The sequence below is a fragment of the Tympanuchus pallidicinctus genome, unplaced genomic scaffold (assembly GCF_026119805.1).
Source record: "Tympanuchus pallidicinctus isolate F22 unplaced genomic scaffold, pur_lepc_1.0 scaffold19, whole genome shotgun sequence".
Taxonomy (NCBI): Eukaryota; Metazoa; Chordata; class Aves; order Galliformes; family Phasianidae; genus Tympanuchus; species Tympanuchus pallidicinctus.
Window position 1 is genome coordinate 6,912,120 of NW_026294710.1, and position 23,448 is coordinate 6,935,567.

Sequence of the window (23,448 nt, forward strand, 5' to 3'; positions counted from 1 at the left end):
TTCCTGTCAGTGAGTCTACTACAAAGACTGACCTTCATGTTACTTTCTAAGAACTAGGATCACTGTCACTATTGCTTTCCCCACCAGGAGAAAAAAATCGGATTTCTTAATCCATTTTGGACTGATTTAGAAGTGGATTAAAGGAAGAGAGCTTCTTCCACACCAGTTCAACTTTAAAATAGGGCAATATCAAAAATGAAACAGTAAACAGGAAGTTAAAACATGTAACAAATGCTGAGTATGTGAATCACAAATTCACATGCAGTGCTATATCCTGAAAGTTTGCACCTAATAATCTATTTTTAGGAGTATTTTCTCTCTTGTAATCAAGAAAACCATTTATAAATCACTTCCTTTTGATGCTGCCAGGACCTCTTAAAACAATTCATTTGTTTAATTCACATGGGGTAAAGAGGTATATAAAAAATACATTTTTCCAAGTTTGCCCAACTGATAATTTTTGGTATACACTGTGCTGGGATAACTCTTTGGGTGATGTAAATGTAAACCTAACTGAGTTTTAGATACATTAATGGAAAGGAGCTTGGGATAATAAGTTTTTTGAACTTGCAGTTCAAGAGGAAGAGCATTAGCCCTTTGTGAGGAAATGCTGTAATCCAGTTTGTAAGATTGTAAAAGATTTGTGGATTGTAAAACAACCAAAATCTGCTGTTTCCTAATTTTTGTTTTGTTTGAAAATATACTGTCATGATGATTAAACTGCAGAGTGTTTCGTACTGTACTCTGACACAATAACTTCAAATAGTAAGGCTTAATACAGCAAGGCATGCTGTGTAGAAAAGGGTATTTGTAAATATTCAGCATCTTTAAGAAGCTGCTAAGCAAGTTAGTCATAACTTGCTAATATGGGTACTTTCAAAGCAAATGGATATTAGGAGAGAAGTGACCAGGAACCAATAGGGAAATTACCCTTTTGTCTCCTTGACCTTTGACTTACTTGGATCAAAATTTGGCAAAGATTGCAGCTGCTAAGTATATTACCATGGGATGTAGGTAGTGGCATTTAGTCAGACTGCAAAAATAGACAGTCCCCTCCCCAAGCACCAATACAGTTTAATTTTTTCTTCTGGCAGAAAGATAAACAGGGAACTGACATCTCTTGGAATATATAAGCACCCCCTCGAAGCTCTGAGGGTTTGTGCTTGGTGGGGAGCTCAGCTGCTTGTCCTCTTGTAACTTGATGCAAGTCGTGTGCTAAGTGCCTGTACATTCAGCTGAAAAGTCAGTTGCCCTTATTCAAGGTGAGTCATATGATTCATTTAAAATCAGGGAGTTTTCCTCAGAAATCCTTTTAAATTCACTTGATGGAAAAATCTTGAAAGTACTTATTTGTAATGTAAAATAAAATGATAGGATTTTGCAACACTGCAAGGAGAAATAGAAGTTTGTACGTGCATTAGTGGATCTCTTCATAATGTTAATAGTAGGATTATATGTTCAGTGTTGCTGGTTTTCCCAATTTTATTCTGTCATTTGATATTTAATATTATTGAAAGTACAGCTCCTGAAATTAGGTGGATATTTAGAAAATGCATGTTTTAAAAGTGGTATTTGTAACATATGCTATTGTAATGTTGTAAAAATTTAATTATTACAATTCACAATAAAAAATTCAAAACTATAATTCAAAAGTACATCAGCCTTTAAAGGAAAATGAAAAGCAGAAATAATCTCTTATCTGAAAATGTATCTATTAAATATTTCAAAATTTTTAACATCACTTTCTAACCTCGAAAGAAAAAGTGGAATTATGTTTTAAAATAACCATATTTGTGGGTTAAGATCCTCACCAGTATTTTCAAAATCTCTTGTTTTCATTATGAACACTTCCCTGTTTACTTTCTGTTAGCTGGGGCAGCAAATCAAATTCAATGACAGAATCAAAGAAGTCCACACACACACAAAAAATGTTTTAAAATAACTATTGGATCTGGAGAAATCATTAAGGAAGTGAAGACAGTATTCTTCAGTTTGTGTAAGGGCTTACTTTGAGTTGATATGTGCAAATATAAGTGAAGTTGGGAAGAAACACTACTGGAGGAAATTACTACTTTAATCTTTACATTTTATGTTTATGTTCAGTTATGATAGAAATATGTTATTTACTTCTGTGCAAATAAGTTGTGAGTGCTCTTCACTGCAGTTGTGTAATGGATAATTGGAATAGCATAAATTGAGCTGTGTCTAGACTATTGTTACATTGTGTTTGGTGGGAGAAGGGTGAACAGGTAGAAGCTATAAGCAGTCATTGCTTCTATTAATTAATAGTGATGATGAGGGATATCTATTCTACCTAATGTAAAAAATCCACTGGAACAGCTTGTAATATATTTCTGTTGATTCTGAAAAGCCTCATTATATAAGCAAAGAAAAATAGTCTGACAATATCTAAAAGCCCTTTTCAAAGACTTATGGAAAAAATAATTTCCTTTTTTTAGTTTTAAAATAAATATTTACAAACTTTCTCATTTAAAAAAAAAAAGAAAAAGGCTAGGGAATATAAAAAACAGGCACAAGATGGATTTCCAAAGCAGATGAAAGAAGCAGTCTGGGCTCAGGTATAGACAGATATGATGTTATTGTTGTTACAACATGCAGGACACAAGAGGACACCAGCATTAACCTGCTGACCATGTACATGGTGTCAGTACATGATGTGTGTGTCCTTTGTCTTACCCCCATTAAAAAGGGCATCATAACTGCATATGGGATTTACAAAAATAAAACGTGGCTCATCCTACAACTGCTTTACTATTTGGAAATCCAGGAAGTTTTTTAGCCCTTTAATTGTGAGTAAACTGGGAATTCAAGTTGAGTTGTTCTTTCATTACATCCTTCTGCTTTTCTTTGCTCTGCTTGGCCATGAGTGTGTAATTAACTCTACAACTAATACCTGCTTCAAAAGTGATTTAGAAATGATCCCAACAAGCTGACAGATGTAGGTAAAAATAAGAAGGACTATGGCAATAATGTCTGAAGTAGAAAAGAGCTGATTTACTGTTATTTGGAGGTTCAAGGCAAATAAGAAACTTAAATTCTGTGGGTGTAACTAATTCCTGAGCAAGTATAAATTATGCAGCTGTTTTCATAAGCATTATTAAATATGACAAAATATCGCTAGGAGCTTATATGTTACCATTTCACAGCACTGGTATCATTGTGATTTTGTTTCTGACATCTTCAGATAGGGGCCAGATCTCAAGATACTTAAACTCATACTGCCAGCAAAGGTTGTTTCCCAATGGATAATTAAAAACTATTTTTTTTTCTTTTTTTTTTCTTTTTTTTCTGAGACTGAATTAAATATAAGGTGTTATACACTCAAAAGACCAATACCTAGACAGTTGTTAAGAAGTCTGCCTTTCTGTAAAGCAACTGAGATTGGTGAAATCAGCTGGTGGGGTAGATGGCTGAGAGTAAGAATTCAACTCCTACAAGGAAAACCCGGTAATGCTTTGGCCTTGAAGTTGCTGAAACTTTGGGAGAAGTTTTTCACAGGTGCTGGAACAGGCTGTCCAGTGAGGTCATGGATGCACCATACCTGGTGGTGCTCAAGGCTGGGTTGGATGGGGCCCTAGGCAGCCTAATCCAGTGCTTGATCTAACAGTCAGCAACCCTGCCCACAGTGGAGGTTGCAACTGGATGATCTGTGACGTACCTTCCAGTCCAAGCCATTCTATGATTCTATGAAACAAAAATTTTATCCCTTCAGTAGTAGACTGTGGACTGACAGAGGTACAAGAAGACAGACTTTTTGTAGATGCCTCTTATTAGAGACTGCCATATCCACTAAGGTGTGTTGCAGGCCTAGCCTGGGTGGCTTACACAAGTGCTGTAAACTCCTGATTTTGCCTGAAGTGGTAGCCATGGGCATTGCAGGCTGTGATCAAGGCTGAAGGCTATAACCTCCTGCTTTGGAACAGGGAGATTTCTGAGAAAGTGTTTTCCTAAAGAAGAATGTCATCTCAGTACTGTTATGACAGTTTTCCTTTGTACTACAGAGCCATAACACAAAGAAAAAGGGAGAGGAAAAAAAAAAGCAAATGAAACAACGTAATGGCCTTTAAGAAAATGAGGAAAAACCAGATTGTTGTATGTGTCAAGTGACTAGCATGCCAAATGTGTATAAAACTTTTTTCCGGTACTGCTATCCTCTATCTGACTGTTGTTGACATGTTATCTTCCTACCTATTTCATCTCATGTACTTTGTATTTTTGACCTTTAGAATGTAATTTTTGTTCACTCTCTGTGTACATTACCAGCTTCTCTCACGAAGATCAGTGAGTCTGTTGGGACCAAGAAGTGTGAAAAAAAGCTTGGAGAACTGCAACAAGGATATTTTTACATTTCCTGTCTGTACCCTGTCAAAGGAGAGGAATGACTTGTAATAGAAGCTGTGGGCTCCTTACTGGGGCTGTCGTTGGTGCTGTGCTGGCCATCTTTGGAGGAGTTCTGATACCAGTTGGAGATAACCTCATAAGCAGAGCAATAAAAAAGGTACAAAATATTTCTTTTTTTTCAATCCAGTGGTTTTCTGATTCCTGAATAGTCATTATTTCTGAATCTTTTGTTCTTTCTCCTTTTTTTTTTTTTTTTACATTTTCTTTTAACTTTTTTTAAAGCCTTATGTAGTGTACAATCCAAACTTTCCTGGGAATAGTTGCTGCAGCACTTACTTTAATATTTTTATTACATTACCACATTTGCTGGCTTTTTCATGATTTGAGTGAGAAGGAAAAATATTTTTTCAAGATTAATTTTAATATAATTCAGTCTATTTAATTTTATTACAATTACAATAGTTACTGTTTTCTTCTTTTACCACTATACTGATCCAACTGTTTTTCTGCATTTTTTTTTCTTAATTGGGACTCACTCCATGCATTTATGCATGCACTTCATGCAACTATGCACTCCTTACTACACATAACCTAATATGTGTACACATAACACAAATTTCTAATGCAGAATCTAGTCTTACTCTTGAGTTCATTCAGATCATGTTCTGTGACTGTGTAATTGAAACATGCTTTGCTTCACGAGACTACAAAATCTCACCACACACCTTTCCTTGATTTAAGGAGTGTGAAGAATAACTGAAGTAGAGTATTGTAGACTTCATGCAGAAACATTTCCCCCTTGCTCTCTCTCTCAATCTCTTTTCACCTGATTTTCTTTAGAATCTAGTTTTGACTGTAGTTAAAAATACAAAGTTAATTTGTTAAACCTTCTGTCAAAATGAGTACATAACTGTGGGTTTAAGCCATACTGAAAAGAAATGACCATGGAAGCCATGGAAACCAGTTAAAATTGGTCAATTAGACCATCCAACAGTTAGAAATCAAGCTTTGGTTAGGCTTCCTAACAGATCTGCTATGAAGTTGAATGTGCTGGAAACATTGGAGAGAGATATTTAAAAACCTTTCTGGTAGACTGGACATAATTTATTCATCAGCAGTATAAATCAGAGAACTGGATACATGGTCAGGAAATGTTTCATTGCCTATTGAAGCCTTGCCTAGATTCCACCATCACTTTGTGGGGAAAAAAAAAAAAAAAAAAAAAAGACTAAAAAAAACCAAAACCCTAAAAAAAAAAGTCTTCTGCATTCAATTCAATTCTTAGCATCCATTGTATTCTCTCATGATCTTATCAGATTCATAGAAAAATATAAAAAAAAATATATTAATTGAAAAAGAGGAGTGTCTCTGCATAAAGTTTCACCCACCTTCTAGTATTTTACAAAAAAAATAAAAATAGACATTGTCTACAACTGCAAATAATTTCAACTGATTGAAATATTGAGGAAGTTGAAAATTTTCTTGTAAACGTGTTATTTTAGAATGTATATCTCCTTATACCAAAAATTTTCTTTCAGTTAATCCACAATGTTGTCTTGTGCAGTTAGCATTTTTGAAGCAAATTACACACACTGCAAATGTTGTGTTCATCTGTTTACTTTGTGTTCATCTGTTTACTTGTAATAACGGACCAGTTATACAGCATATTTTGAAAATATCTACATATTATACATGCACAAATTCTTATTAATGTTTTAGACAGAGTAATTTTTCTTTTCCCTCTTTATAATTTTCTGCATTGCGATCATGTTTCAGATGTTTGTAACTATTTCAAGACAACTTGTCAGAAGTATATAAAAATGAAAATTAGTGCCACAATTAATCTGAATAACACAAGAGTAAATTTGTAGAGTCTTTGTTTATTTAAGTAATAGGGATGATTTGTTTTTCTAACCACAAGTCAAACTGGATTATTTCTTCTCTGTTTATCATGCTGATTATTCAGTGAGACCAGGAGACTGCAAGGCAATTGCTTTTCTCAAAAGATAAATACAGCTAAAATACAAGATCAGTTCAGAAGATGCGCGAGAGGGTCTTGAATCTACCTAGAGACATAGAATGGTTCCTAGTTCTGATTTACTTGTGTAAATGAAATTGCTAACAAGAATAACAAATATTTTTTATTCACTGTTATAATGCTTAAGATAAATATTAACATATACTATTTTTTTTTCTAACGCTTTTTGTTTTTTAAACAAGAATAGAAAATGTTTTTTAAAGAAAATTTCAGTGGCAGTTTCATTGGAATTTGTCAACAAAGATTGTAGAATAGAAACAAATGTACAAACAAAAAAAAGATTTTTTCCAAGATACGATCTGTAAGTATGCGTATTTCCATTTCATCTGATGTGAGGCATGAACATGACAACAACCACCAGTAGCATTGTGCAAGAGATTAACTAAACAAGGTCAATTTCAAACTATTTCAGCGTTGGTCCTATACAGCGAAAGGTGCCTTTTTTTAAAGGCACCTTTGATTTCAGAACCAAAGAAACGAAAGTAGTTTTCCCAAGCTGCACCTATCCAGAAGGCAAAGATAGCATTCCATGAAGACCTCTACAAAAAGTATTTTGTTTGAGGCTATCAAAATATGCATTTCTATATGACTCAATACATTTATGTTGCTCACTGTCATGTGATATAGAATCGTAGAACTCCTCAGGTTGGAAAACACCTTCAAGACCATCAAGTCCAACCACAACCTAACCGTACTACCCTAACTCTAACAACCCACTGCTAAATCATGTCCCTGAGAACCACATCCAAATGGATTTTAAACGCAGTCAGGGATGATGACTCCCTTGGGAGCCTATTCGAATGCTTAACAACCCTTTCTGTAAATATTTTTTCCTAATTTCTAACCTAAACCTCCCCTGGTGCAACTTGAGGCCATTTTCTCTTGTCCTGTCACAAGTAAGAAGAGACCAACCCTGTTTTCACTGAAATCGCCTTCATACCTTCATTAACGTTAAAAAAAAAAAAAAAAAGAAAAGAAAAAAGAAAAAAAAAAAAAGGAGAGGTCTATTCAAAACAATTGATCAGAAAATTTATATCTGATACTGCTGAAAGGAGATGCATAACTGAGCCACGTCAATATTTTTTGCCTTTCTCCCCCTAAATACAATATTATTAACTTTGAAAAATCGAGTTTATTTTTTCCAGTCTAATCATTCAAAGCCATTGTTAGGTGATTTATTTTCCACTTTTTCTCTAAGATCTTTTGCTGCTTACCAGAATGCAAACTCAAAAGATTAAGAGAAGCTACATGATATTACTTAATATATTAAACTCCTGGTGAGTTGATAATACAGAATATTTTGTCATAATACATCAGTGCTCTACTATTTCAGTGGAGTCCTCAGGTTAGCTTCTGCTATTTTTGAAGGAAAGCTATCAGTTTTAGCTATTAATTACTGTGTTAAGGCATCTGTCTCTCTACACATCTATTATACATGATTGGCCAGATCATTGCCTTTTGAGTACCAGAGGCATAGGACACACTTTAATTTTTTTTTTTTTTTTTCTGTGAAAGACATATGCAACTTCTCTATCTTAACCAATGAAACTAAAGCAACAGCTGGCTTCAGAAACATACATGATCATATAACATGTATTTCAGCAGTGGTAAAATTGATTGGCTTCCATAATTTTTTTATGACCAAGAACTGAAAAAGGACTCAAAGTTTTGATTCAACAAAGCCTGAATAGGAAGTCTAATATGTGGGAGAACTATCATGACATAAAAAGTAATAAATGTTTATTCCTACTTTCAGCTACAAAATGGGAGATTGTTTCCATGGAATTTAGTTACTTCAGTTTCACAGGACCATGTTGTTATCCCCAGCTTGCATCTGCAGCCTAAAATATGCAACACACAAAAACTAGTGATAAACTAGTAGCAGTTTTCTTGCAGCCTAAGGTACACACAACATCTTTCTGTTCCCCCAGAATCGTGACATTTTTTTGCTTGATTGTGTGCAGTTTTCTCCATAAGAAATCATAATTACTGATTTTTGTCTAAAGCGGCAAAATACAGCAGGCTTCTATTGTTGACAGCCTGAGCCTTCAGTTTGTGTATTGTTGGTTGACCCATCATCAGTAGAAAAATGTCAGAAAGACAGGGGGGTTAAAGTTCTTCCTGCTGTCACTCAGTCTTGCACATGTAGGTCATGAGCTGAACTTATCTGTGTAGTAATTGCATTCTGTATAGCTACTTTTGCTAACGATAGTTAAATATTGCTTAAGGAATTAGAGATAGATACTAGGAGCTGATGTGTTTATGTCTGTCCATGGCAGGCAGGGTGGAACTTGATGATCTTTAAGGTCCCTTCCACCCAAAACAATTATACAATTCTAGAACTAAGGAGCTGAGACTTGTTTCATATTAACAGTTGTGAATTGTTTGTTTCCCATATTACTCCACCTTTCATAAAATTACAGTGGACAAAAAGCAGAGCAGAATTACTAAGTGAGTATATGTGAAGCCAGCTACAGAGAGGGATAGTATTTAGGGGTGGCCTTGCAAGTGATCAGACAGCCAAAGCCCAAACACTTGCTGGTGTGAGTACACTAGTGCTATTAAATGAGAACTTGAATAAGGACAGGCTTCTGGATTTTTTTCCACTTTAACCCATGATCTTCACTCTTAAAATATGTGGCAGCAAAATGTACACACCTTCTTTTTCAAAAAAGTGTTACAATAATGGCCAAATGCCAATAAAAAGAATAGTCTTACTCCCTTCCTTCTCCTCCCTCTTTTGTTCTTCTGCTTCCCATGTTTAAACCCTGATTCTCATTTGATCCTCACCCCTTCCCACACAGCTGAGCCAAATAACTCGCTGGCAGAAAAGTAACCAAACAAAATAAAAAAAGAAAATAGTCTTCCTCCAGTCCAGAAAGGAGATAAAGTTCCTGGAGGAATGAGAACTGGCCCAATACAAGGGGAAGGTGAATGCATCAGGTCTAGGAGTTGGTAGTAGGTCTTTCCCTTCAACTGCAAAGCTGTCAGGATAGGCTGGCTGTCCTCTTAAAGCTGCCTCCATGTGGTAGTAGTGCCATTTTGTGGATGGGCTGCAAATCCATAAGGGAGCACACTTCAGCCTGGCTGCCCCGCTACTTTACTCCTTGGGGCCTCTTCATACAATATCCAAGATCATTTTTCACCATTAGCATTTCCCAAGCATATAACACAGACACAGTTATTCCTGAACGAAAAGAAAGGGAGAGTCACTCCACCTTTCTAGGTGAAAAGCAAATTAGCTCTTGACTGATAAGAAAGTACATAGTACATATGAGATACGATCACTGCAGAATAAATGCAAAGTGCTCCTAATGTCTAAAACTGAGGTCAGATAGGATGCTACTTCTGCACCTCTCAAGGAAGGAGATGTCCAGCATCTCTGAGCAAGATCTGCAGTGGTGGGGGAGTCAGTGTGTAATTCTGTGCAGCTATAATACTAGCAAAGGGTTATAGGAGGAAAAAGGGGTGGGAGGGAAATCTTAAAGATTTTAAGAAGCCAGTAACACTGCTTTCAAATTTTGTCCAAGTTTGCAACTCCTCTGTTCATTTTGTGCCTGTTACATGCTGTAGACTGTATTACAGAGAGTTTAGTTTGTCTTCTTGATCGTGTAACTGACAGAGATCCTTGAGCATTCCCCTGTCCCAGCTGCACAGAAGTAGGAGGTCAAATTCTTGCCTGTGCTCTCATCCGAATACCTTGCTGAATACAGTACACAAGCAGACCCTTAGCAGGCTGAGCTGCGCGTGAACAGACTACACTACACTAAAGTAGAATAATTAAGTTTGCATAAGATCTTAAAGATCATCAAGTCCAACCATCTACCTAACACTACAACCCCAGTGCAAAACCATGTCCACCCATTTTTAAAATGTCTTAAGGGATGATGACTCCACCACCTCCCTCAGGAGTCCGTTCTAATGCCTGACCACTCTTCTTGTGAATAAATTCTTCCTGATATCCAATCTAAACCTCCTCTACTGTGACTTAAGGCCACTTCCTTGTATCCTATCACTTGTCACCTGAGAAGGGAGAATTAACACACTGCTCAGTGCAACTTCTTGTCAGGGAGATGTAGAGAGCAATGGCGTCTTCTCAGCCTCCTTTTCTCTAAACTAAACATCCTCAGTTACCTCAGCTCCTCCTCATGTGTCTTGGTTTTCTATTCTCATCAACAGCTTCATTGCTCTTCTCTGCACATATTCAAAGAACTCAATATCTTTCTTATAGTGAAGGACCCCAAATTGAGCACAGTATATGAGGTGTGATCTGACCAGAGCCAAGTACGGAGTGACAGTCCCTTCCCCAGTCCTGCTGGACACACTACTTCTGATGCATGCCAGGACACCATTGGCTTTCTGGGCCACCAGGGCACACTGTTGGCTCATGTTCAGCTGGCTGTTGACCAGGATTCCCATGTCCTTTTCTGCTGGGCAGCTTTTCAGCCGCTCTTCCCCAGGCTTATACCACTGCATTGGATTGCTATGAGCTGAATGCTCCACCCAACACTTACCCTTGCTGAATGCTGTACAACTGAATGCAGTCCATTAATCCAGCCTACCCAGATTGCTCTTGCAGAGACTTCCTGCCCCTACTGCAGATAAACACTCCCATCCAACCTGGTATCATCTGCAAACTTACTGGGGGTGTACTCAATCCTCTTATTAAGGTCACTGATAAAAATATTAAACAGGACTGACCCCAATACTAAGCCCTGAGGAACAGCACTTGTGAGCAGCTACCAGTGAGATTTAACTCCATTCACAATGAACCTTTGGGTCTGGTCATCCAGCCAATTCTTTACCCAGTGAGCAGTACATCCATCCAAGCCACAAGTAGCCAGTTTTTCCAGAAGACTGTGGAAAACAGTATCAAATGTCTTGCTAAACTCCAAGTAAACAACAATTTGCAGCCTTTCCTTCATCCACTAAATGGGACATCTTATCATAGAAGTACATCGGGTTAGTCAAGTAAGATCTGCCTTTCATAAACCCATGCTGACTGGGTGTGATTACCTGAGTGTTGTGTATGTACTGTGTGGTAACATGCAAGATGATCTGCACCGTGACCTTCCCTGGCACCAAGGTCAGGCTGACAGGCCTGTAATTCCCTGAATCCTTCTTCCTGCCATTCTTTTAGATGGATATCACATTTGACAGCCTCCAGTCTTTATGTTGACCTGTTTCTCCCAGATCCTTTGAGTAATTATCTGTGAAACTTGAAAAGCTAATTCCCAAACCAATGAAAATCTCTCTTCACGAAAGGAATGGCTTTCCCAACTCCGGATCACAGCTGGAACAGTCCTTGGCTTCCTAGGGTTTGCAAGACAAGGTTGAAGGGAATTGTAGCTGTTAGGTCTGAGTGCAAGCCCTCAGGCTGATAACACATTTGCAGTGGAAATGTTTCCCTCCCCTAATATAGAAATGCACATGAATTATACCAGGAATTTGGAAAACAATTTCAATGCCTTATACTACCAGCAGAGGATTTGCAGCTAGACTACAGAAACAGCCTTTTCTCAGGCAAAACATTGTCTTTGTCAGTTCTTCAGGAGGTCACATTCACTTGTCAAACTGTGGTTCTTAATTAGTACTATTCTTTTTTGAATGGTGTTTGTTAAAGAAACTCTAGAATCAGAAAATTAACATAGAAAGAAAATCTAGTAAATTTAAATTGTAATTTAAAATGTCTTTTCTTGCTGCATAACTTTCTGGAAGATTCCAATTCTTTCTTTTCTGTAGCTCAAGTGAACTCTGAAACTTAAGTAAATAATATTGCACAACTCAGCTAGAAAGTACACTGTGGGTTGCAGATAGCCTGCTTAGAATTATCTTCCTATTGTAAAACCTTTTCTAAATCTTTACCTCCAATGGATTTACAAAAATGTATTGTTCCAGCTATTTATGAAAATTACATAGAAATCTAATGTAGACTAGACAGAGCAGATATACCTGTCAATATGGGAAATATACTTTCAAACTCTTACTTTAACTTTTCAGTCCCAAGTACTCAATATGCATTAATCATTGTATGTCTGAGTGCCATACAAAAAGCTGTTGGTCACTCCGTAACAATTCCCAATGTCCTATCTGTTCCTTATGTTTCTATTCTGTACTTATCTTCTGAACCTGGGAAACCACTCTAGTGAAACAGAGATTTCATACTAAGTGTCAGTCTCAGCCACAAGAATATGCTGACAAAAAATAGTCCTACATAAGCATTATTCACTTTCCCTGGCTGTAAAATGACTTAGTACATGTGTTAGTGCCGTGATCAGAGATAGTGCTTATCTTCTCCTGTGGGATACTGGCAAATGTACCAAGAGGTAGCTTATGGACTTCAAAAACAGCTGGATAAGATTCAGATATTGAAAGATTTTCTTCTTAGAAGTCATCAGTGGATTTGGAGGGGGAAACTAAGGAAATGTGCACCCACAGCACTAGGAAAGCTTTCTACGGGCTACAGTAGAAATTATATCAGTTTTGTGCTCACTGATTTTAGAGGGACTTAGTTTTGTCAGTCTGCCTTCACATGCTGGCCAAACGCCTTTTCTTGATGACAGAACAGCTTTTTTTTTCTGTTTCCTTGGGAACCCTCTATAGATATTTGGAAAGTAAGCACTACTTGTCAGTCATTTTGTTGTTGTTGTCTTAACTGTTTTTTTTTCCCCTTTTAGGAAGTTGTCATTTCAAATGGTACCATTGCATATGATAATTGGCTTGTGCCAGGAAGCTCTGTTTACAGGCAGTTTTGGATCTTTAATGTGGAAAATCCATCAGAGGTTTTGAACTCCGGAGCACGTCCAAAACTTGAACAAAGGGGACCTTACACATACAGGTAAGCAGAGTCCCCACTTAAATGATATATCCTATCAGAAGTTTTGTTAGACAAAATTCTGCTGAGTTAAAAATGGTTTTGGAAAGCCCGGAATCCTATTTTAGTCAGACTTGTAAAAAATGCCTAAATATTTGCAGCTATGCAGAGCAATCACAAGCACTCTCTGTACTCTGTTTCACATTTGGAAAAAAAATATAAAGTAGGTATCCAGGTATGAAGCTGTTTGTACTTGTGAAAAATGACTGCCAAGTGGGGAGGTGTTTACCATAAAAACACATAGGCATGATTCATTTGTTGCTTTTCAGTGTTTGCTCACCTCTTAGAAAAGTATGCCAGGTGCCTTGAAAATGAGAGATTGTCTTATCAGCTATATATCACACATATTTATTTTAATAAAGTGTCTTGTGTTATTGATCTTCATTTTTAATGTACAGATTTTTTGTTTCCAATTTTTTTTCCCTCTTTTTTTTTTTTTTTTTTTTTTTAAATGCACTACCTAAGAGCAGAGTCCATCCTCTTTCAGGAAAACTTTTAATTAAGCTTTTGCTTGATTTTAAATCTGAAGTTGACATAGGAGCAGTTGATGCTTCCCAAATCATTAAGCTCAGTTAGTGTCTGCCTGTTGCTGGCTCTCTTGTTCGACATTCTTAATATAATAGGTTATTTCATTCTTAATATCTTTGTGGTTGTATAAAATTTTTGCAAAGATAGTTTTGGACTGCAGCATCTAAAGGTGAGGTGCTTTAATGCCTGAAAAATTAATTTATCATTCGAATATCTTGGTTCATACATTACCTGGGAATACATTACCTGTTCATACATTATAAAGGAAATGATAACACAGGGGCCAAGAAACCAAGCAGCTAAGAAATACTGCTGAAGGAGAATTCTCACTAAACATGAGAATGCTGTGGGATTTCGTATCCTCTCAGGAGTAAGTCTGCTGAATGTGTAGATAAAGCTATGTAAGAAATGATGTCTATTACTCTTCTTACTGCTGCACTCATGCTCACCTGTGAAGTGAAAGATGTGTCCCATGATCAGAGATATCAGGTCTACTTGAATGTCTGGAACGCTGGGTCTCTTTCTCAATCACCCTCTGAATTTTTAATTACTTACTGCAAAGTAGAACAACTGATCTTGACATGGCAGTTATCCCAAGGATTCTCTTCAGAAGTGGAAAACTTTTGAGTCTTTTGTTTCCAGTTATATGTGACATTAGAAAACAAACCTGACAACTTCTAGATAGCTCCTTTACACAGTAGGCCATTAATTAAAGTGGCATGCTCTCAAACCACTGTTAAGAAGCAAAGATCCAGCTGCTTTGGGGGTATAGTCCACCTGCACTGGTTACATCTGTACTGTAGGTAAATGTGCTCTGAAGTTTCTGGTCCCCTCACATCCAGGCTGTAAGATCTGATAGAGCATGAATCCATACCAGAATGGAGCCAGTATGAACTTAGTGGTCCCATAGTGTAGATTAACCCATACAGTGCTTCCTGAATGCCACTCCCACAGTAAGGTCAGAAAGAAGATGGAGACGTAAAGAGACAGAGCCAGGAGTGCAACAGCATGGAGATTTGTGCCTCAGTGATTGACTAATAGAAATATAGGCACTTACAAACACACAAGAGAAGGCTTTTGTGTTTCTTAGTGGTGTTGAAAGACTGCTTGTAGATCTCCATGTGGTTATGAAATGTTAACAAAGTGATTTCCATTATAGATTTAACCTGTAATCTCTTTCATTGGAACACAAGCTTAACATATCAAATCTCAAGAGTGTTTATTAACAATTCTGAGTAATTCCATTCTAAGAGCATGCAACAATTAAAAATCTTAGAAAGAAAATGTGATGAAACTTAACTAACTCAGATCAGAATACAGGAAGATACAGAGCTGATTACTGAAACAAAAAATTACGAAGAAATGTTTGTTTGAATTTTAGTGTCAAGCAAAAATCCGTTAGGCATTAAGGAAATAGTTACAAGAGAAATGTATAGTACATGTTTACAAATATTCAAATGAAACTTTAGAATCTTTTAGTGGCTATAAAATGGTGAACATTTATTTTCAAAAGTGTTCAAAGAAATTCAGTCAGGTCTGATTATATGTTAATGCAAACATCAGATTTTAAAATATTCTGTTTTTATTTTGTATTTCAAGGGTGCGATATTTACCCAAAGAAAATATCACAGAGAACTCTAATGGCACAATATCTTACATGTTGCCTAACGCTGCTCGTTTTGAACCTGATATGTCTGTTGGGACAGAAAATGACACCATCACGTGCCTCAACCTCGCTGTTGTTGTAAGTCAAGAAACCAATCCATAATATCCACATTTAAATGTAGAGATAGTGGAGGAAAAAGAGGAGAATATAGCATTAATAATGCGCGTTCCAAGGACATACGGCTTTTACATTAAGGTTTCCTTATATGCCCAGGGTAATCTCAACTATAAAAGAAAACTGACTTATTCTTGCCAATGAAAGCAAAGTCACCAGCCTGGACAGAATGCAACAAACAGCATCCTTCTATGCAAGTTTTGTGTGGGAAAGAATTATTATCAGCCATGATTGTGTTGTTGGAATGTCTCCTGATGACACTATGGTTCCTACTTGAGCATTTTCAGGATAACTGTGAGAGTGAATGCTGGTGTTAAAATGAACAGGTGATTGGTTTAAACAGAAAATAATGGCCAATTGTCTATGTTCCAATCTGGGCTAGCAACTTCCTTTCAGAAAGTTGCTTTTGTTTTGGTGGATCAAAGTCCTTCATGCCATGGCATTCACGAACACTGCTCATTCCCCTCATTTTGAACCATGCAACTCTATGGATCTAAACATAGGCTCCTTCCTGGAAGAAACTATGTCGGGGTATGTAAGGACAGATTACTCAAGCTCCATATTTGTGTTCAGAACCAAACTGGGATAAGTCTAGATTCCCAGAGAGGTGATGCCTAGCTCGTGTGGCAGCACTGATGACAGTCTAGTAGAGACCACCTTCTGTATCATAACCTTGTGGTGAAAATACTAAGAAATCAAGGGAGACGTTTTTCATGCTTAGCCATGAGAGGAATTGAATATACATCTCTATCTCATAATCTTTCCATATTCATGCTTGCTGCTTGCTCTGAGTTTGAATTCAGGCAAGAATGAAAGATTCATGGGTTAAGAGAGATTTAAAAAATAAAAGCAAAAGAGAGATCAATTCTGTCTCTCGGAGTTCAACTTTCTGGCTGGCTGTTCCATAACTTTCTGTGTAGCATTGAACACAGAAAGATCCTGTAGAGCCTAAGCTGAGCTTGCTCAAAGAGATTTTTCTTACACAGATTCATCCTGGAGAAGGGAAACCATCAGGACCATATAGTGGCTTTCCAATGCCTGAAGGGGGCCTGCAAGAAAGCTGGAGAGGAACTTTTTATAAGAATGCTTAATGACAGGACAAGCGGAAATGATTTTAAACTGGAAGAGAATAGATCAAGATTAGTTAGTAGAAAGAAATTCTTTACTGTGAGGGCAGTGAGACACTGGGTCAAGTTGCTAAGAGAGGTTGTGGATGCCTCCTCCCTGGAAGCATTCAAGGCCAGGCTGGATGGGGCTGTGAGCAACATGGTCTAGAGGGAGGTGTCTGTGCCTACAGCAGGGGCTTGGAACTACATGATCTTAATGGTTCCTTCCAATCCAAACCATTCTATGATTCTATGATTTACTTATCAAAATTGTCATAATTTTCTACTTCACCACATGAACCAACCTAGATTCTTTCTGCTTGTTTTCCACAAGCTATCTGATGGATTTAGGAACATGTTAACATTGTTCTGGAAAAATTTGTTGCAATTACTGCTGGTAAAATACGTCATTCTTCATTGGAATAGAAAAAGTTCATCTGTTATGTAGAATTAAAACTTTCTGGAAAGGATATGTTACTTTCAGAAATGTATTCCACCAGAGCAGAAATGTATACCTTCTGATTAAAAAATAATTGTACTTCAGGAGTTAATTGTTTTTATTCAGGATACAGTCACATTGTTGATAGCATAATTTCTTCACCATATTAAGTTTAAACCACAGCCAACAGGTAACAAGGCATGTGTGTGAGGCTGGTGTATGTGACATACGGACACAATAGGTAACAAAATGAGAAGTGGTACAGTCCATGTAATATGCATTGGGACCTGAAGTTTAAAGAGTTTAAGGATAACCTAGTGAACTTGTGTAAACACTGAAGACAAATAGTCTGGTTTTATGCTAAGTTATATCCAGCAATTTTGTTAATGACTGTCAGTTGTAAATAAAAATTTAACTTACAGTGAGTTGTATCCACATTACCTACCAGCTTTGCCAGAGATTTGGAGTCTTTCTGTGTTTTTCATCCAAACTTTAATTTTATTGCTGTTGTAGGCTGCGCCTGCCCTCTATACAAACAATTTCATCCAACTACTTTTAAATACGTGGATTAAATCTTCTAAATCAAACATGCTGCAGAACAGAACAGTGAAAGAAATACTATGGGGATACACTGACCCCTTCTTAAGCAAGGTTCCCTTCCCCTTGGACCCAGTTCTGGGAGTCTTCTACCCGGTAAGTGAAACCAGAGAGGAAATAATGATTCAGTTACAATTCTGTGAATGAAAGTTAAGGCTGCTGCTGTGAGGAGGAAAAATCTGACAGAATTTTGTTATTCCTTCTTGTTTCTGTTACAGTATAATGGGACATCTGATGGACTTTACAGAGTGTATAATGGGAAAGAAGACATAAGCAAAACAGCAATAATTGAAAGTTATAAAAACAAAAGGTATCATGATGTTGTATATATGAAAAAATGTACGTATTTCCAAGGTGTGGTTTTTAAAACATGCCTCACTAAGAGCTATAGTTAAATGGAAACTCGTAAATGATTCAAGAAAAGCTTGATCAATCTTCAGGCTATTAGTTATTCTGTTATGAGCTTGGATTTAAGACAGTTACTGATTCTTTGTTACAAATAGTTGCTTCTGCCTTGTGTACTTAAATAGGCACATCCAATTTATCCTATTCTACTGTATCATATAGTTTATCTGAATGGAATTTATTTCTGTTCTGTGTCATTGCTAACGAATCAGGCTTATAATGGAGCAGTGAAGCTTAGTAATAATGACATGATTTACATGTTATAATTAATGAAGCATGACTTTTTTATGTTAAAGGAATCTATCTTACTGGGAAGGTCACTGTGATTTGGTTAACGGCACTGGTGAGTCTATTAAAGCTTTCTGAAACTTTCTGAAAGTCATTTCTTAATATTGCAAGATATAGTTAATACAGCAATATTCGAGATATTAATATTAATTATTAATATAATTATATCAATTTTGCAATCCAATGAGATACAAAATACAAGTTAAACCCCCTGGGTTGTGAGTCATGTATTCTGCAGTTAAATATCTATATATGAGTATGTATACACAAATGTATACACACTGCTGCTACTATATATGCATACATCTGTCTCCATTATATATTACGCATCAGTATACGTTATCTTATGCACTATTTTATATATTCTTAAACACACTCCAGCTACAGTAGGTGCGGAAGAAGAACAAGCAAGGATCTAACTATTTCTACTATCTGTCTGTTACAATATAAGCAAGATTCTTTCTCTTTGGTATAGCATTTGAAAAACAGCGTATTTTCCTTTTAGTAATGTATATTCTTTTGTGTTGTTGAATATTAAGATTACATGTACAGAATGGACAGAAAAGTTTTTCCTGAGATAGGAAAGAAATTGATGTGACAAGGGCAGTAGCAAGTGAAAATGGATAAAGAATAAAGGTAGCCCTAATCCTAACCCATCCCCACTCCGCCCACATCCACGTGCAGTGTGGTATAAATGAGTGAACTTGGCAGTTCATTTTGAAGTATCTCAAATACTTCCCAAGAATCTGAATTTCCAAAAGGCTGTGAACAGGAATAATTTCTTCTTTTGCGGAGTAATTTTATTAGGAGCAATGTTTTCTTAGGTTCTGGAATTTACCTTTTTTATTATGAAACCTGAAATCCATTTGTTTTTCCACTGTTAGCTTTGTCTTTCTCTACAAGTGATGGAATAAACACACTCAGGTAACAGGACTGAGTGCTTCAGTCCTTTGAAAGTGAGGAGAGTTTTGTTGTTGGCAAAGGTCATTGCACAGTTTACATGAGCACTCAGTATGACTGCTAAGGAGGGGATATATATTTAGAGAATCAGCAGGTTTAAAATGTCATGTGAGTTAGAATTCCTTTGCATCTTGTAAGCTTTCATACCAGAGCACAGCATTTTCTGAGCAAAAGTAAACAACGAGATAAAAAGTCTAAATAAGCACACTTATACAGTTTGAAATGAGTCTGTATTTGCAAACATTCCAACACTGCCAAGATTTTACAATAGAGCGTGTCTCCAGGACAATCTTGGATTGTCTTTAAGAAAAAGTGCTTCTGTCAGCAGTGGGCAAGCAGCAGTGTGTAATTTGGCTTTCTGGATCTTGCCAACTAGATTCAAAGATAGCACAGTTGTTTTCCATTTCTTGGTTAGAATTGCTGACTAAGAAACTGAGCTGTAGCAAGACGTAACAAATGTACTGGTTAGAAGATTGTTACAACACCTTGCTTGGAAAATGGGTGAGACTCCTCTTACTCAACACTAGATGCATGTAGTGCAGAAGTATGCTTCTAAGCAGGCAAGCTGCTCTCTTCATGGCAAATGGGAGAAAGACATCAGAAAAAGCTCTTCCTGGACATCCTGTGCTTGTCTCTCAGGAGTTCCAGTTGAGCAGTTTTGGGTGAAAAATGTTTAGTACTTTTTATTAAATAGGCACTTTTGAAGACAAAAGCTGCACTTCTTAAAGCACTAGGTGCTAGCTGAACTCCAAGTGAACCAAGAATCTCTAGAAGGCCTTAGAGTACATATACACTGAAGCAGTGGGAGCACGTATTGGGATTCTTATTAAGTAGGAATTGTATTTTTATCCTCTGCTTTTATGGATTCGATGACCATAGAATCATTAATGTTGGAAAAGACCTTGAAGATCATTCTAATCCAACTGTCCACTGCCACCATTGCTGCCCACTGAAACATGTCCCTTAGTACCACTCCTACATCTTTCTTGAGCACTTCCAGGACAGTGACTCCACCACCTGCCTGGGCAGCCCATTCCAGCACCTTACCACTCTTTTGGATAATTTTTTCCCAACATCTAACTTGAACCTCCCCTGGCCCAACTTGAGGCCACTTCCTTTTGTCCTATCATCATTACCTGGGAGAAGAGACCAACCCCCACCTCACCATAACCTCCTTTCAGGTAGTTGTAGAGGGCAATAAAGTCTCCCCTTGGCCTCCTGTCCTCTAGACTAAACAATCCCTGTTCCCTGTTCTCAGATGCTTGTAAGTCTTGTGCTCCAGAACATTCACAGCTTTATTGCCCTTCTATGCATACGTTCCAGGGTCTCAATGTCTTTCTTGTGGTGAGGGGCCCAAAACTGAACACAGCATTTGAGATGTATCTTCAACAGGGCTGAGTACAGGAAGAGAGTACCTCCCTAGTCCTTGAATCACTTGAGTTGGCAGGGAACTTTAAAGGTCACCTAGTCCAAGCTCTCTGCAATGAACAGGGACACCTGCCACTAGATGAGGTTGCTCAGAGCCTGGTGTCTTGAATGTCCTTGAATGTCACAAAGGATGGGGCAATGGGGTATTCAGTGCCTGTCTTGACAACCTGTTTAAATGCTCTTAGTAGAAAGAAATCCTTCCTTATATCCAATCTAAATCTCCCTTCTGTTACTTAGAAACCATTTCCCTTGTCTTATCACAACAGGCAAAGGATATAGAATCATAGAATCACAGAATTGTTAAGGTTGGAAAAGACCTCTAAGATCAACCGGTCCAACCCCAAGCCATGCCACCATATCCACAGACAGTGTCCCTCAGTGCCACATCTTGAACACCTCCAGGGACAGTGACCCCCACCACCTCCCTGTGCAGCCTGTGCCAGTGCATCACTGCTCTTTCTGAGAATAAATAGATTGACAACTTTGGGGAAAAAAAAAGAAAAAAAAAAAAAGCTGCCATTATTATTTGGCTCACTCTCAAAAACAGTTCTGTGGAATACTTGCCATCATACAATAACTGACATAAATATTTTCTCTACAAATTACTAATTACGGCTACTTTTAGCTTTTTTATGGGAAAGTAACATCTGAGCATTGAGCTAGAAATTAATTAATGTTTTTTTTTATTATTTTTTTACAGATGGGGCATCATTTCCTCCATTTGTTAAGAAGAATCAGGTACTGCGCTTCTTCTCCTCTGACATTTGCAGGTACACTGGCCCCTTCCTGCTGTGCATGCGTGTGTGTTTCCCAGTGTTCTTTCATTTTGGAGAGATCCCTGCTGGAGCAGTACCACATAACTGCTCCACCTAAACATGACTTAATGTGTGAGCTGCGCTCGTGAGCTTAATTCTACCACTTTCATTTGTGTCAAGTAGTAAGTTATTTATGGTGTGTTTCATTTCAGAGAATTACAGGTGTGTAATTCGGGAATGCCTTTGCTTATTACAGAGGGAGACACTGCTATGAGGTGTTACAGACACTGGAACCCACAGGGTTCAAAGACTTGATCTTTTAGAATGAGGACAGCCCCTTGCCTGCCTATGTGGTCTGAGCTGGCAGTTCGCCCCTCTGCAGGGACTGGCTGGGCCCATTTTGGTGATTTCTGCTGAACATCGTCTGTGCAGAGGAGAATTTGCCGTCAGCCTCTAGATACTCAAAATTGTTTTCTCACAGGCTATTTTTACATATTTTATGTATTTACAAACAAACCTGCTTAATTCATCCCATGCTGATGGCTTTTCAGCATGCTTCTTCTGTTTTGGTTATCTGGTGTCTCTGAGTTCTCCAGTGAGATATCTTAAATCAAATTGAAGAGATACTAAGGGCATCAGAGTGTATTTGTTTTGGGAGGTTCGATCCCAGTATTTATTTTGCTGCCTGGAAACATCTGCTTCCTTTTAAAAAGGGATAAAGTAGATCATATGTTTTGTGAATTGTTTGCTTTTAAAGATCACTGTTTTTACATGCAGATTTTTTTTTATTTTTTATTTTTTTGCAAAGTAATCGTATCTCAAAACTGGGCAATGTTTCTCAAGTTATGGAAAAGGAAACTTACAATTCAGAAATTATAAAATTCTTTAGATTAATTGAGCATAATTTGAGAGATACCTCTGACCATACAATTTTCACAATTAATGAACAAAGAAGGGCAATAACAACCTCCCAAAGGTCTGGGATGAAACAAGGTCATGGAAAAGTTTCTCACCATGTTGCAAGTGGCAGAATCCTTCTTTCCTCTGGCTTCAATACAAAGTGTTGCTGCCTTGGTTAGATTACTGCATACCAACCATATCTCTTTATTATTTTGTAATGTATCAGCAAAACAGTTTGAAGTGGTATTTTGGCTCATATGCAGTTGAGTAAGGTAATATCCAATATGCTGCCAGCACCATGAAGCTTAAATCTTTAACATGAGGTCAGGAAAGCACTGTAATCAAGAGCATATATATTGTTAACTATCTCTAGTGTAGTAAAAAAAAAAATAAATCAAACATTTCATTACAACAGTGACTGTAGAAAAGTGTAGCAAAAAAGAGCTCTTAGTGTATTCATTTTGTATATATTCTTTACTGGTATTTTTATCTGCCTTTTTGTGTCTTACTGTGCTTATCTTTGAGTGAGTACACCCCTTTGTGACTGTACAGAATAATCTTTGTTACTGAGGAACGCCCTTACAAACTGCTGAACGTGGGTTCTGTGAAGTACTTCTTTCTTTTCAGAGGCAAAATTCAGATTTTCAACCCAAGTGACATTTCTCCTCTTTTATATTCAGATCAATCTATGGAGTTTACCAGACCACGAAGACCGTGAAGGGAATTCCACTGTATCGTTTCACAGTTCCTCGCGAAGCATTTGCATCACCGATTGATGTTGGAGATAACTACTGCTTCTGTACAGATCAGGTCATATCACAGAACTGCACGCTGGCTGGAGTCCTAGACATTAGCTCCTGCAAAGCAGGTATGGCAGGGACGTGATACTCCAAACATGTTATCTGACTGGGGAGAAAGCATGTGTCCCGTAGCTGAAGTGTTGCCCTAGGATCCAGCAGCGTATTTATCTGCACACTTTTCCACAGGC

General features: G+C 37.4%; 1 protein-coding gene across 3 annotated transcripts in view; it reads left to right on the forward strand.

Annotated features, from left to right (window-relative positions):
- The window catches only part of CD36 (CD36 molecule), a 38,553-nt gene that overhangs the window by 8,878 nt on the left and 6,227 nt on the right, over positions 1 to 23,448 (forward strand). For 2 of the 3 annotated variants that reach the window (XM_052680903.1, XM_052680904.1), the window contains exons 2-9: positions 4,285 to 4,519; positions 13,078 to 13,238; positions 15,402 to 15,546; positions 17,641 to 17,820; positions 17,943 to 18,034; positions 18,426 to 18,472; positions 21,506 to 21,575; positions 23,141 to 23,328. In XM_052680903.1, coding sequence (XP_052536863.1) covers positions 4,400 to 4,519; positions 13,078 to 13,238; positions 15,402 to 15,546; positions 17,641 to 17,820; positions 17,943 to 18,034; positions 18,426 to 18,472; positions 21,506 to 21,575; positions 23,141 to 23,328 — 1,003 coding nt within the window. In that variant the 5' untranslated portion in view covers positions 4,285 to 4,399. Of the gene's footprint in view, positions 1 to 1,104; positions 1,263 to 4,284; positions 4,520 to 13,077; positions 13,239 to 15,401; positions 15,547 to 17,640; positions 17,821 to 17,942; positions 18,035 to 18,425; positions 18,473 to 21,505; positions 21,576 to 23,140; positions 23,329 to 23,448 lie in introns of those variants that run through there. The other variant, XM_052680902.1, reaches the window with a different exon arrangement.